Consider the following 13,289-nt stretch of genomic DNA (forward strand, 5'->3'; position numbering starts at 1 on the left):
CACTTCTCAAAGATTAAAAATATCAAAACCTAATTTCAAAACCTGACCCTTTACATGAGGCTATTTTGGTGAATGGGTTTATTACATAATTATATTAGTGATATAAGAGTGATCACTCTTTTATAAAGAGTATTTTGTTATTGTTCCAGCTGGTCTAGTTTTTATGCTACAATTTTGTCTTACATCCATTCTGTTAATCTCTATACGTGTGTGTTTCAGGACCTGAATCAGCCTTCATTAAGAATGAGTGCACCATCCTGGCTGTCCAGGCCAGTTTGCTGCCTGAGGAGATATGGCACAGCAACCAGGTCAAAAGCACCAATAGGGTGAGTACAGATCAGACAGAGGAAGTACAAAACACATTTGAAAAAATTAAGATCTAGGGTGGTTTGTTTCCACCCAGACCACCTAGTGGTGGATAGTGCAAATTAGCTTCGACTAAATGCTCAATACATACTGCATCTGTTGTACTGGTTATCTGTATGTAACAATGTTTATCCTTAAGTAGGACAGCGAGTTCCATCATGCTATAGGGGAATCCTTTGTCTGACTTCTGATGTCTAACTTCTCCAGTCATACTGACTGAAGCAGAGGTACTATCTAAAGAGGGTTGTACAGGCACATTACCTCTACAAAACACAAACTTCAGTCCCAGGCTTAACCACAAGAGGCAGTATAACATAAGAGATAGCAAAGACTTTTATCTGTATATTTCTCCTCAGTAAATATTGTGTAATTTAAAGTGAAGACTGAAATTCTTTATTCTTGTTTTATGTTCTTTTCATGTGGTTGGATTGATGGATAGTTTTTCCAGGACTCTAAAGACATGTTCACAGTTGCAGACAGTAGACATCATAATATATGTAGCATTCCACAGCATATTCTAAACAAAAATAAGAGTCTGAGTCATATCTGAAAATGTCTATAATGAACAGTAAGAGTGTCTGACACATAAAAGTAGTCTTTATTGTTTTAGTGGGCCATGTTCCTATTTGTTTGATGATCCGGTGTGAGAATTTACCCCATAATGGGTGACACAAGTGTACACTGGAGTTAATGGCTGATGACTTTGCACTGAAATAATGACAGCCTAATTATAATGAAATGTGTGCCCAAGAATAATGTCTTTTATTTGATACATCTTCACCATTATGATGGCATTTGCTGCAGAGTGTGATAACATGCCCCACTCTCCGCTAGAGTTTCAGCAGGCCTGTAGAGATGTAGTAACCGATGTAAAAAACTGTGCTGCTCACAGTTGTCTTTCCTTTGTCTCCTCAGTCCAGAACATATACTATTTATAAGTCAGTTGTTTTGGATCTTAGAATGGACTTTTTTCAGAATTCAGAAAGGTGTGAAAAAAATCTGGAATCTTTTATGAGAATAGAATAGGATCAGTGTGAGACCAAGCTTATTCTCTGTTATGGTTCACAAGCTTGCTTCCTGTTTGGTGCCTTTATTTTGGTTTCATTTACTGGTCTTTTGTCCCCTCACCTGCCCCAGCTTCACCCCAGTGCACAATTTCTGTTCATTGCCTCCACCTGCTGCTCGTTACCCCCTGGTTTCCTGTCTATATATCCTCCTCCCTTCTCTCAGTCTAGTTGCTGGCTCCTCTGGTTTCCATGTCCCATAAGCTCCCGTTCCCTGGTCTCTGTACCTAGTGATGGCCAATTGGGGCTTTGCTACAGTATTCACAAAAATCATTAATTACTCGAGGCTTCAATGACACAGTACTTGAGTAATCTAGTGGTCAATAAAAGGAAGTACAATCTAGATGTGTCATTGGTTCATTGATTGTTTGGGATTTGATTCCCCATGCATATTCCTATTCAACTACACTACATGGTTGTATGGTTCCAACACAGTAAAATATAAAATAAACATGAACTCGTGTTGAAGACCATGTTTCTTATTTGGCATGTCTAATTGTAACCCTATATACTCTTCACTTATATTCTGTGTTATGAAACATTTAAATGGTGCTGCTACATTCATTAAATGTGCTCTACAAATTTAGACCGATATCATTTTCACATGAGACTGGTGCAAATACTATATTATGGGCTTTGGCAAAGTATGTTTTGGGGTTCATTTGTAAAGAGGTTCATGGGAACATGGGTAGAGAGGGTATGCTTGAAGAACAGGGCAGCGGGTGTGCTTGTGTAACTGTTATCTAGATATGTACAGTATATCTAGCTAGATTGTTAATCTCTCCCTCTCTCTCTCTCTCTCTCTCTATATTCTGTTTTGTTTCCCCATTGTAGAAATACAATCGCTGAATTCTGATTATGTAAATGACTTATCTATATCTAACGTTATTTAGGACTATCTATGTAACTATATCTATCTAGTGTTATCTAACTAATTTATCTATTTCTCTATGTAAATTACTATCTAGCTATCTATTGATCTCTCTCTCTCTCTATCTACAGTGATTTTCCACTAAATACACAATCTGCTACAACACTACTAACTCTCAAAGCAACTAACAGCAACAAACCAACCTGCACTGCAAAAATTCAAATGAACGCCACTAAATAGGGATATATCCTATCTCTGAGCACACTCTATCCCGCAAAGTGAGTCACATGACAAACCGAATCAATAAGCTGATTTGTATGACGTCCGAGGCACTCGGGTGCGTCTAACGTCACTAGTCACGTGGCAAAAACATGATCGGCACAGTGGTTCGATACAATTGCTTCATGAGCTACCGCGCATGTGTTGGAGCCTGCTGTGTCAGAGGACCATCGCTATCTGTGCCTCGTTTGTCCTCGTCCCTGCGCCCAAGGTTTGTTTGTTTGTTTGTTTACTTCCTTAACCTGCTGCTTCTGTAACCTGTAAATGGACTTCTGTTTCCTGTGTTCAGTGTCTAAACTTAAACCTTGTTAGTCTTGTGTGGACACATATATTTGGATGTTTTCTCTGCCTTGTCCACGAATTCAATGTTTTGAAAGTAATTTGATTGTTTCCCTTGTTTTCATTTTTGTATCGCTCCCTGACCAATTAATATTTTTCTTATGCCTGTTTGTGTCTTGGTTGCCTTTTTGTTCCTTGTCCCTCTTGGTGATATTGAACTGCTTTAATGCAAAGACTCTTGTCCTGGTCTGCATTTTCGCCCTTCCTAGTCTGAAAATGTAACATTCTCGAATCTACATTTCAGAAGCATGACAAATAGATCAATTCTCACAATGTTTACAAGCTTAACCATTTATATCATGTTTGCTACACGAGTTTCTGTTGAATATGATCTGCTACATGTATTCTGTCCTCTAGCGGATTATCATTCCACTGCAGGCAGTGGAAGGGCTTTTTTTGGCCTTTTCAAAATGGCCACTGTCATTAAATCTTCCACACACTTTTGGGAGAAAAAGCTTAGCTAATTTTCAAGAAGTTACGGTAAGAATAACATTTATATTGTTACTCATTTTTAAAATAAATATTTTTTGTATTGAAACTGCATAATTACTTAATAATTCATTTTTTATATTAAATTGTGTTAAAAATGTGGTATCAAATTTGATACTGCAGGTATATAAGGTGCTTTATCCCTGAACAATCTACAGAAGAGACCAGAAGAAGCTAGAGCCCCAGATGAAACCCATGGCTTTGTGAAGGTTTCAGGCTTTGGTTGGCACTTCTCTCACCAGTCCAAGAAAGGCCAAAATCAAGTGTGGCAGACCACTATCCTCTCCAGAAGCAACTCCAGCACCACCCCGTAAAAGGCCAAGCTGCAGTGTGCCTCTTGATGTAAGAAGGGATGGCATAGATTATTTTACAACATGGGAAACCCAACAGAGATGCAAGCACTGCACCGGTAATCACTTCTCACATGTCTGTTTTGAGAAGTGTAAGGTACATCTTGGCCTGAACAAGGACAGAAACTGTTTTTGTGCCTACTGCAAAGTGAAATAAAAAGGCTGTAAAAAGTTTTATGTAAAGATAAAACCAAAGAGAAAAACTGCCTGAAAGAAAAAGCTTTATATTATTGTCATTGTAACATGTACAACAAAATTTTGTTTGGAGCCGAGGGCCCCAGGCCGCTGCGTGCATACGCACTGCCATCACGGGCAAGTTGGGGGGTTCAGTGTCTTGCCCACGGACACTTCGACATGTGGACTGCAGGCACCACAATTTGAACCTTCAGTTTGGGTGACGGTGTGGTGGTTAAAAATAAACAAGGTACCAGGCCAGAGGCAATATGTAATAGAACAGTATGTGCTTCATATATAGATATTATTTGTAATAATTATGTAAGGGTGAGCTAAGTGTTTATGAAGGCCTCTTCTCTTGCTCAAGCAAGAATATCTTGGGCTGTGTCCACCTTGTTTAATTTATGGGTAAACATCCAGAGCGACTTCCTCCTTAAATGGGGAATGGACCTAGCTGCAGCCTTATGTGAACTGTTTGTGGGCTCTGTTCAGGTTTAGAAAAAGGAAATGTGCGCCAGGTCAATGCGACCTAGAAGTTCATGTACTGGACATCTTAGACAATGCTCGGAAGGTGTGTGGAGCTGGCATGAGACTGCGTCTCTGGCTCGGGCCATAGAAGGCTGTGTAACTGCGAGCAGATAAAAGGCTAGGATAGCTGGGTTAGAGGAGAGGAAGAAGAGAGGATGAGAATGCTACTGTGAAAAGTGAGCTTAGACCCGGCCGGGGGAACGCTGACTGAGTGTAGGTTGACAGACTGACTGAATGACTCTAGGCAGACTGACGCTTCTGACAATCTTCTTATTTAATACTTTATCAAATTTCAGGAGGAGTGACTCTGTTCTCTGTTTCCCTAACTACCCAGATTACCTGTTTAACTACTACTCTGTTCAGAAAAATTGTAATATTAAATGATCATTTAAATTGGGATTATTTGTCTGAATTGATTTAGTCAGTATCACATTTTAGCCATGACAGTGGCTGCTCTATGCACCACACCACTGTCGGCAGGGAAACAAAAGTTCCAATTCTCCTCTAAGCTACTCCTCAAGTCAGGTACAAATGGGCCACTGATGTAGGAAAATCAAAAACAATCTCAGATTTTGCCTGTAAAGCCCAGCAACATGGGTCCTTGTGCATGTGTGGCAGGTTCTGACATCTCAGTGATAGAGGGGGGTGGAGGTCAATCATTACTTCATCTTGACGAAAGCTTCCTGATATATGTAGCCTACTGTATGTTTTGCAAGACTGAGTGTGGTATGATTTTACTTCCCCTACAGGGTCATTTCAACAGTAAGAAGACTAACTTGGATTTAGGTAAGCAGAACATTTTTGTAAACTGAGTAACCATCAAGTATGTAGAGACTAAATTAAGTGTTTGTGAAATTTTGGTGTAAGAGATGGTGCAACAATTTGGTTAAAACAAATTATGTAAAAAATTGAATTTAAAAAATGTTTGGTGCATTTTTTTTAAATATTTTTCTTCTTCACAAAACCAGAAAATAGTAAATTAAAGGTAAATGAAAGAATTCATGTGATTAATCAATATAATACAATTCTACAATATGGTTCTGGTGTAATTTAAAACATGCTTTGTTAAAGTACTGTAACATATAAAATGCTTAAAAATTCTAAGGACATTAAGGATTAATGTCAATTAATACTACTTTGATTTAAGGCAACCAGTTACTATAAATGGCAAAGGACTCTGCACCATGTTACTGTATGTACCACAAGACATAGAAGGATAAGCACACTTTTGGGCTGTTGCCAGATCCTTTTCATAAGTGCATTTAATTGGAAAAATTCTTACATTCTAACTACAACCATTGCTAAGAATTTTTAAGACGCACATCAAAATACTTGGCTGCCATACAAACAGTCCAGTTGGGGCATCTGAAGTCCTGCGTTTTTTTTAAGTAGGAAGAGGTTGAAAATGTAATGGTAAGTAGAATCATTAACTACTAAATTGAAGGTTATGGTACAATGTCAAAGAAATTCAGTGAATAGATAATACAACAGCGAGAGGTGAAGGTGTTTGTCTCAACTTACTGTGAACACCTGTATTTGTTCATATACAAAAGGGTTAGGAAGGCTTTTAAACCTCAGTGAAATCCAGTACTTTAGCAGCTCATGTTTTCCACTTAGTTTCACCTGTTAAACTGGCTCTTTTTTCGGTAATCAGTGCTGAACAGAGAAACTGATTAACTGAGTGAAACTTGACCTTGCTCAAGATAAACATAAACAAATCCAACAGGGATTTTTGTTCAGGTTCAATGGAGCATTTATTTCTGTGCATAATAGTGTTCATGCTACAACACAGCCAGTGTGATGTGGCACAAATTGCTGGGAGGGGGAGCATTTTTTTCCACAGTAGATAAATATTTAACTACAAATAAATAGAAACTTGTGTATAAATTACTCACATTGGCTCTTAGTGTATGAACAAGCACATTTCAGCTCCTTACAAAGTGCTGCTTACTCTGCTTGTCAATGCAGATAAGAGTTAGTCGACAAAAATCTCATCAATGAGGAAGCAGCTTTGGAAAATTCATCTGATGCACAGTGCCTCTTTATGCTCTTTTACAGTGAATATTGAGTGTACATGCTTTGGAAAATGTAAGGAATAAAACTCTGAATATACTTTGTTTTAGGAGAACTGGTCAGTGTCATCTTAGCCCAGCCCCGCCAGTGCTACTTTATTAACACACCACTGAAGTGGACTGAAGCTCAGAGCTACTGCAGAGGGGTCTACACTGACCTGGCCACCATAGAAAGCAGCGCTGGTATCAGTGCTGTACTCCGCACCACATCAGACTACACGGGCAAGTCCTCAATATTGGAATTGTATACATAAAATACACATACTGCATACTGTAACATATGCATATAGTACACAACAGCCTGGCAACAATCTAGTTCTTGATAAGCTTATGAAAAAATACAATGTGAAATGTGAAACAACAAATGTCCTCAATGAAAAATAACTGAAGCAATGTTGAAATGTTGGTGTTATTGTCACTGAACATGTTTTTTTGAACAGGCCAGGTCTCTATGATGATTTGATAAACAGCTGGAGATGGTCTCTGAGTGACGGCATCATCTATGGTGATACTGGGTTTAGAAACTGGTACCCTGGTGAGCCCAGCAATTTTGGAGGACACCGGTACTGTGTGGAGCTTTTTAATGGGAGTTTTGGCATTTGGGGAGACTCTGACTACAGCCTTGAAAGATACCTTGTGTGCTACAATTGTGAGTTTTGTGTTTTATGAGCATTAGCAAGGGGCCAAATTGATCTCTGTGTGTTGTGAGGTGATGCCATGAGTGGTAGTTATCCTTCTGAATTTAGATTATCATGTCTTCCTAATTGATCTGTCACTGACACTGCTGTAGTAAAATGAGTGTTGTGTCACAGGCCATCATGACACTGTTGATAACTTCTCTTCATCTATCTTGTTCCAGGTACAATAAATGGAACATCTTCCTTTGTGAAGGTCAGCGTAAGTTTGAATTGGATGGCAGCTCAGGCTTATTATGATTATTGATTGGAATTCATTTACAAGAATGTACATATCACCGGCAAGGTGATGCAAAATGCAGCCTGGCTTTTAAGACTTTATGTTTTTTATTAACATCTATCCCAATGTTTTGTCTTTTTTAATCCATTTCTTCTTTGCCAGTTCATTTATTATTATTATAGTCTTGGTTGTCACTATTATATGGCTATGTTGTTCATGTTGAATAACGGCATAGAGCTTGTATTTTATTTCCAAATGTTCAGCCTATGATACTGTTCCTCTCACAGTCTACGAAATCTGACTGAAAATGCCACTATTACAAATGGATGGATGGATTGGTCTGCACCAAGAAAAACTGTGGTCTGATGGGAGCACCTCACTGTTTCGTGACTGGGCCAGCAGACAACCAGACTCTGGCAATGAGCAGTGTGTTACCATAGCATTCAGTAACTCAGGACAGTGGTCAGATAATAACTGCTCCCTCAGCTTTCCATTCATCTGTTACACTGCAGGTAATGCATCTAATTCCTGTTCTCTTGTAAAGAGGGTTATTGTTGGACTCATTGAGGACCAACACTTTTGCTCTTTTATTCATATGATATAGTGAAGTACAGAAGTCTTTTCATGGCTAATAGCTTGATGAGTGTAGTTGCAATGTAATCATGGCCACTATCAAATGATTGCAGGTTTGCATTGGTAAGGCTGATTAGATGGAGAAGTAGATTAAATTTAACAAATTGTCAGTGAAGGCTCACTTATTTTGACCCTGTAATGTGGACAGCTCCTTCCCTGCCAACAACAAATGGTAATTTCCTTGTCCCATCTGAATATCTTTCCCCTTCCTCCTTCATGTATTTAAGAGTTGCCCTGTAGTTTATTTCTGAGCACATCTAAAAGGACATTGTTAATCTTACCTTTACTTGATATAATTACATTTTAAAAAACAGTCTTTCATTCTATTTTTAGTTTTATTGTAATGCAGCTCAACTTTATATAGTTATTTAATTGAGAAGTTTCCATATTGGCTCTCAGGAGTTTTAAACTTTTTTTTTTTTTTTGGTTACATATTGTACAGCAAACCTGCCCTGTAAGTACATGCACTGCTACATCCTTCACGTAGTCCTGAACATTTCTTTTGACTGCTCAATTAAATGTTTTTCATGAGCTTAATTTAACCCTTCTGCCTTATTCGGGCAAAAATGTAAATTTTTCTCAAATGTTTTTTTTTTTTATTTGGCGATAATTTTGGCTATGTTACAGTTTGTGGCATGAAATTTGGCAGGAAGTTTCTTTTTAGTAATATTTTTGAAATCCAGTGTCGTTTACTCTTAAATGTCATTCATAGTCTTTTTATGCATTTTGTATCCACTTTTCACATTTGTGCCAAAAATGTACACATACAAAAATATGAATATAAATTTTTCATATTTCAGTTCTTTTTTTCATAAATCTCTTAAACAACTTCAGACTTGCTCAAAACTACCAAACATTCAATCATTCCCAGGATTTTAACCCGTTAAGTGCCAGTTTATGATTTGAATTATGAAATATATAAATCATAAATCCACAAAAAATGAATTCTTTTCCATATTATAAATAGTAGATGGATGGGGTTTTGGTGGTCTTAGATGTGTCAAAGATGAGCAACAAAATTGATTTGATTGCATTAGTATTTTTTATGCAATGCCAGATACTCCCTCTTGACATGTTCATGGCCAAAAATGCCCCAGTGACTTCCACATTTTTTGTAATCTCACTGCCATTACAGTATAAAACCATAAAACCATGCATTCTGTAATGTCAGCATTTCATTTTGAAGAAAATTAATGATATTTCATATTTCTACTCTATTTCACCAGATTCAGCCCTTTTCCCATTGTAGGCAGATGCATGAAATTCTTGTATTTTTGCCATATTATAGAGCTGTGTGACTACCAGGGGGCCCCAAGAGTTTTTTGTGTGTGTGAGTGAGAGTGTGTGTGAATCTGTGATTGAATGTTTGGTAGTTTTGAGCAAGTCTGAAGTTGTTTAAGAGATTTATATTTTTAAAAAGCAAAAAATATTGAAATATGAAAAATTAATATTCATATTTTTGCACGTGTACATTTTTGGCACAAATGTGAAAAGAGGGTAGTACATTTAAGTAGGGCACAAGGGTTAAACAAGTATCCAAATCATAACTCTATTCTATACTTTAGTTTCCTTGTATTATGTAGAGGAAATGAACATCAGATGTCAGACTTCTTCGATCCATTTCATTTTTGGATCTTTGCTCCCTCTTGACATGTTCATGGCCAAAAATGCCCCAGTGACTTCCACTGAAACCACATTTTTTTCATCTCACTGCCATTACAGTATAAAACCATGCATTCTGTAATGGTAGCATTTCATAAAACCATGCATTCTGTAATGTCAGCATTTCATTTTGAAGAAAATTAATGATATTTCATATTTCTACTCTATTTCACCAGATTCAGCCCTTTTCCCATTGTAGGCAGATGCATGAAATTCTTGTATTTTTGCCATATTATAGAGCTGTGTGACTACCAGGGGGCCCCAAGAGTTTTTTGTGTGTGTGAGTGAGAGTGTGTGTGAATCTGTGATTGAATGTTTGGTAGTTTTGAGCAAGTCTGAAGTTGTTTAAGAGATTTATATTTTTAAAAAGCAAAAAATATTGAAATATGAAAAATTAATATTCATATTTTTGCACGTGTACATTTTTGGCACAAATGTGAAAAGAGGGTAGTACATTTAAGTAGGGCACAAGGGTTAAACAAGTATCCAAATCATAACTCTATTCTATACTTTAGTTTCCTTGTATTATGTAGAGGAAATGAACATCAGATGTCAGACTTCTTCGATCCATTTCATTTTTGGATCTTTGTAAGTGTACTTGATCTGCTGTCCTGTGTTAAAACAATGTTCATTAATTATGATATATTTTGCTCAAAATAACTAATATAATCCAATATTCAGTCAGTATAATATTAATGGTTATTATATTTAAATAATGTTAAATAGCTGTAACATTGTGTATTTATGTCAACAGATTATGTTGTTGGACTGAACATCAGATTAAAGTCTTCTACCCATCTGTCAGACTCGGACATAAGAAGTCTGTTGGGGGAGGTGAGATCAACTATTGTTTCTGTTCATTGTCAATGTCATAACTATTTTCTGTTCACCTTTTCAGAAAACCTACAAATATCTTTGTTCATTATTAACATATTTATTTCTGTTGTGTGGCCTTTTTTATTTGTCTTTTTTCCTTTCTAGCTCTCCAGACAATACGGACTGTCACTAACGTTGTTGTCCTTCAAAGCTCAGGTTCTTGTCACATGAGACCAGTTGAGGAAGGACAAGATGAGCAGAATGTATCTACAAATGTTTTAGATGTGGGTCCTTCTGGCAGTTTGAGGGTTGTGTGCAGTGTCTTAGCTCTTCCTCCAATACAGTATAAGACCTTTCACTATAAATTTGCATTGATTAACTGGCAGCAGCTTCGTGTGCAAAGTATGTTTTATTTTATTTTAAGTTTCTTACTTTAGAATTACAGTGTATTTCTAGAAATAAATGTGCAGTTTACTGTATTGTAATTTTGCAACAATACTGGTCACAACTTTGACAGTAAATTACTGTATATTTACAGTGTGTAAACAACTTGAATCTACAGAATGTATCTTGTATTTAATGATAATGAAAGAATACCATTGTAGTAGTAGTACTTATAATGATGACGATAATAATAATGAAAAAATGAAAAAGTGATTAATTATGCAGTTTCATTTCAAATATGTAGTGAAATAAAAACATGTTAACAGTGCAACACAAGCAAAACTAGACCTGAACAGACCCTAACTAACTTCCTGTCTGCTTTGTTCAGGCTGACAGTTTTTAATGAAATGATAATGCATGCACTGTTTAGTAACTCACTAACAGTTTTGGGGGGTTTTTTTGTTTGTTTGGAGAAAGTATCAGACTAACTGGACCTGCTGGAGAACAGCAGCAGTCTAGTTTACATAAGTGTAGTATGGTAAAGTTAACACTAAACATTTATGCAACAGTTTTTCTGAACTACATAAAATTGGGTTTCAACATTTTGAATAATGAGGAAGCACTCATTCAGTGACTAAGACCCCAGTGTATTTCCTGTTCAGTTCAGAGCAAAGCAATACAAATTTGATACTATTGCACAATGCAAACTTTGTAAGGCACAGAGTCTAAACATAACTCCTCCCACCCTGGAACACATGGTAGTTAAAAAGCGCTGGAGTAAAAAAAAAAAAAAAAAAAAAGTGGTTCCAGTGCAACAAAGAGGACTTTGGCTTCACGCCTGCGGTCTCAGTGTTTGCCTTTTTTACCTCAGAGGTCAAGTTTCATGTTGATCGACAGAGTAAGACCAATGCAAAATAATAGACGGGTATGTTAATATAGTTTGATCAAACCGATACAATAATTTCAGTGATGTTTCTGCTTTGTTTTCCAGGAAGGTCAAGTGCAATGGAAAAAGGGACTTAGTCTTCACACACCGGTCCAGTGAGTTATGGGAGTGCCGTACATTGAAACGCTTGTGGGATGATCAAATTCACTGGGTGTGAAGGAGCATGCATGTTAGGCTTTGGATTTTAATGGGTGTGTTCATGTTTCAAGCTAAACCTTACATAGTGAGTTTCTAAGAGCAAGTGAGAAACTGAGTTATGTGACCATGCAGCTGGACAAGGGCAAAGAAGACAAACGCCCTAATAAATTTTGTGTTTGATACTGTAAATGGTTGAATTTTTGAGGTGATTGTTAATGTTTCTAAAACACGTTCCTCTGTGACTCAAAATATAAATGACTGATTACTTATTCAAACTGATTTTTTTTCCCATTTCATTTCTGAGGTCATGACATCTCCCGACGCTCTCCTGTCAGACGTGCAGTTTCAGTGTTGCATCTGCCAGGATGTTTTCTCTGAGCCTGTCTCCATACCCTGCGGTCACAGCTTCTGCTTCACTTGCATCACAACACACTGGGACGACTACCATGTCATCAGCTGTCCAAAATGTCAGACAGTCTTCGAGCGCCGCCCGGAGCTTTGTGAAAATACTTTTGCCAAGGAAATGTCAGAGCAGATCCGAGCGAGAAGGCAGAATGACGTGTTATCGTTGGGAAAATCCATTTATTGCGATGTGTGCACTGGGAAACAAATGAAGGCCCTGAAATCATGTCTTGTGTGTCTGACCTCGTACTGTGAGAGCCACTTGGAGCCTCACCTGAGAGTTGCCACTTTGAAGATTCACAAGCTGATTGAACCTGTTGCATTGCTGGCAAACAGGATCTGTGAAAGGCACCAAAGGCTCTTGGAGCTGTTTTGCAGGAGCGATCAGCGATGTGTGTGCGTGCTGTGCACCGAGACAGACCACCGCTGTCATGACATTGTTCCAGTGGAGCGAGAGAGTCAGGAGAAGAAGGTGAGGGTCTAAACTCTTCATCATCATTTTGACATCATCCCGTCAAATACTGTCACAGCCTTTTGACTTTCTAATTGTGTTTTTAAATCCCATCGTGGGGTTCAGGCACAGATGAAAAGGGTTAAGGCTGATGTTCAGCAGATGATCCAGGACAGACTGCAGAAAGTGGAGGAGATCAAACACGCTGTGAAGCTCAGCACAGTGAGTTGATAAAAGAGCATAGAACTTCTTAATACGATGTTTCCTGTAGTACAGTTGGGTCAGTGTATCAGCAGTTAAAACAGAAAGAAGGTTTATAAACACACAAGTAGCAAATACACAAACTTAAACATTGCTAAATGAATGTATTGTTGTGCATAACAGAAATAGTACTGGTACTACTACAGAAT

The 13,289-nt window shown here is 37.6% G+C and overlaps 1 protein-coding gene across 6 annotated transcripts in view; it reads left to right on the forward strand.

Annotated features, from left to right (window-relative positions):
- The first annotated feature begins 304 nt into the window (after positions 1-304).
- The window catches only part of LOC109952731 (E3 ubiquitin-protein ligase TRIM39-like), a 15,875-nt gene continuing 2,890 nt past the window's right edge, over positions 305-13,289 (forward strand). The window contains exons 1-5 of one of the 6 annotated variants that reach the window (XM_020587940.1): positions 10,258-10,330; positions 10,497-10,576; positions 11,934-11,983; positions 12,331-12,900; positions 13,006-13,101. In XM_020587940.1, coding sequence (XP_020443596.1) covers positions 12,334-12,900; positions 13,006-13,101 — 663 coding nt within the window. In that variant the 5' untranslated portion in view covers positions 10,258-10,330; positions 10,497-10,576; positions 11,934-11,983; positions 12,331-12,333. The other 5 variants (XM_020587943.1, XM_020587941.1, XM_020587942.1 and 2 more) reach the window with 5 other exon arrangements.

This window comes from Monopterus albus, unplaced genomic scaffold, assembly GCF_001952655.1.
Source record: "Monopterus albus unplaced genomic scaffold, M_albus_1.0 scaffold489.1, whole genome shotgun sequence".
NCBI lineage: Eukaryota > Metazoa > Chordata > Actinopteri > Synbranchiformes > Synbranchidae > Monopterus > Monopterus albus.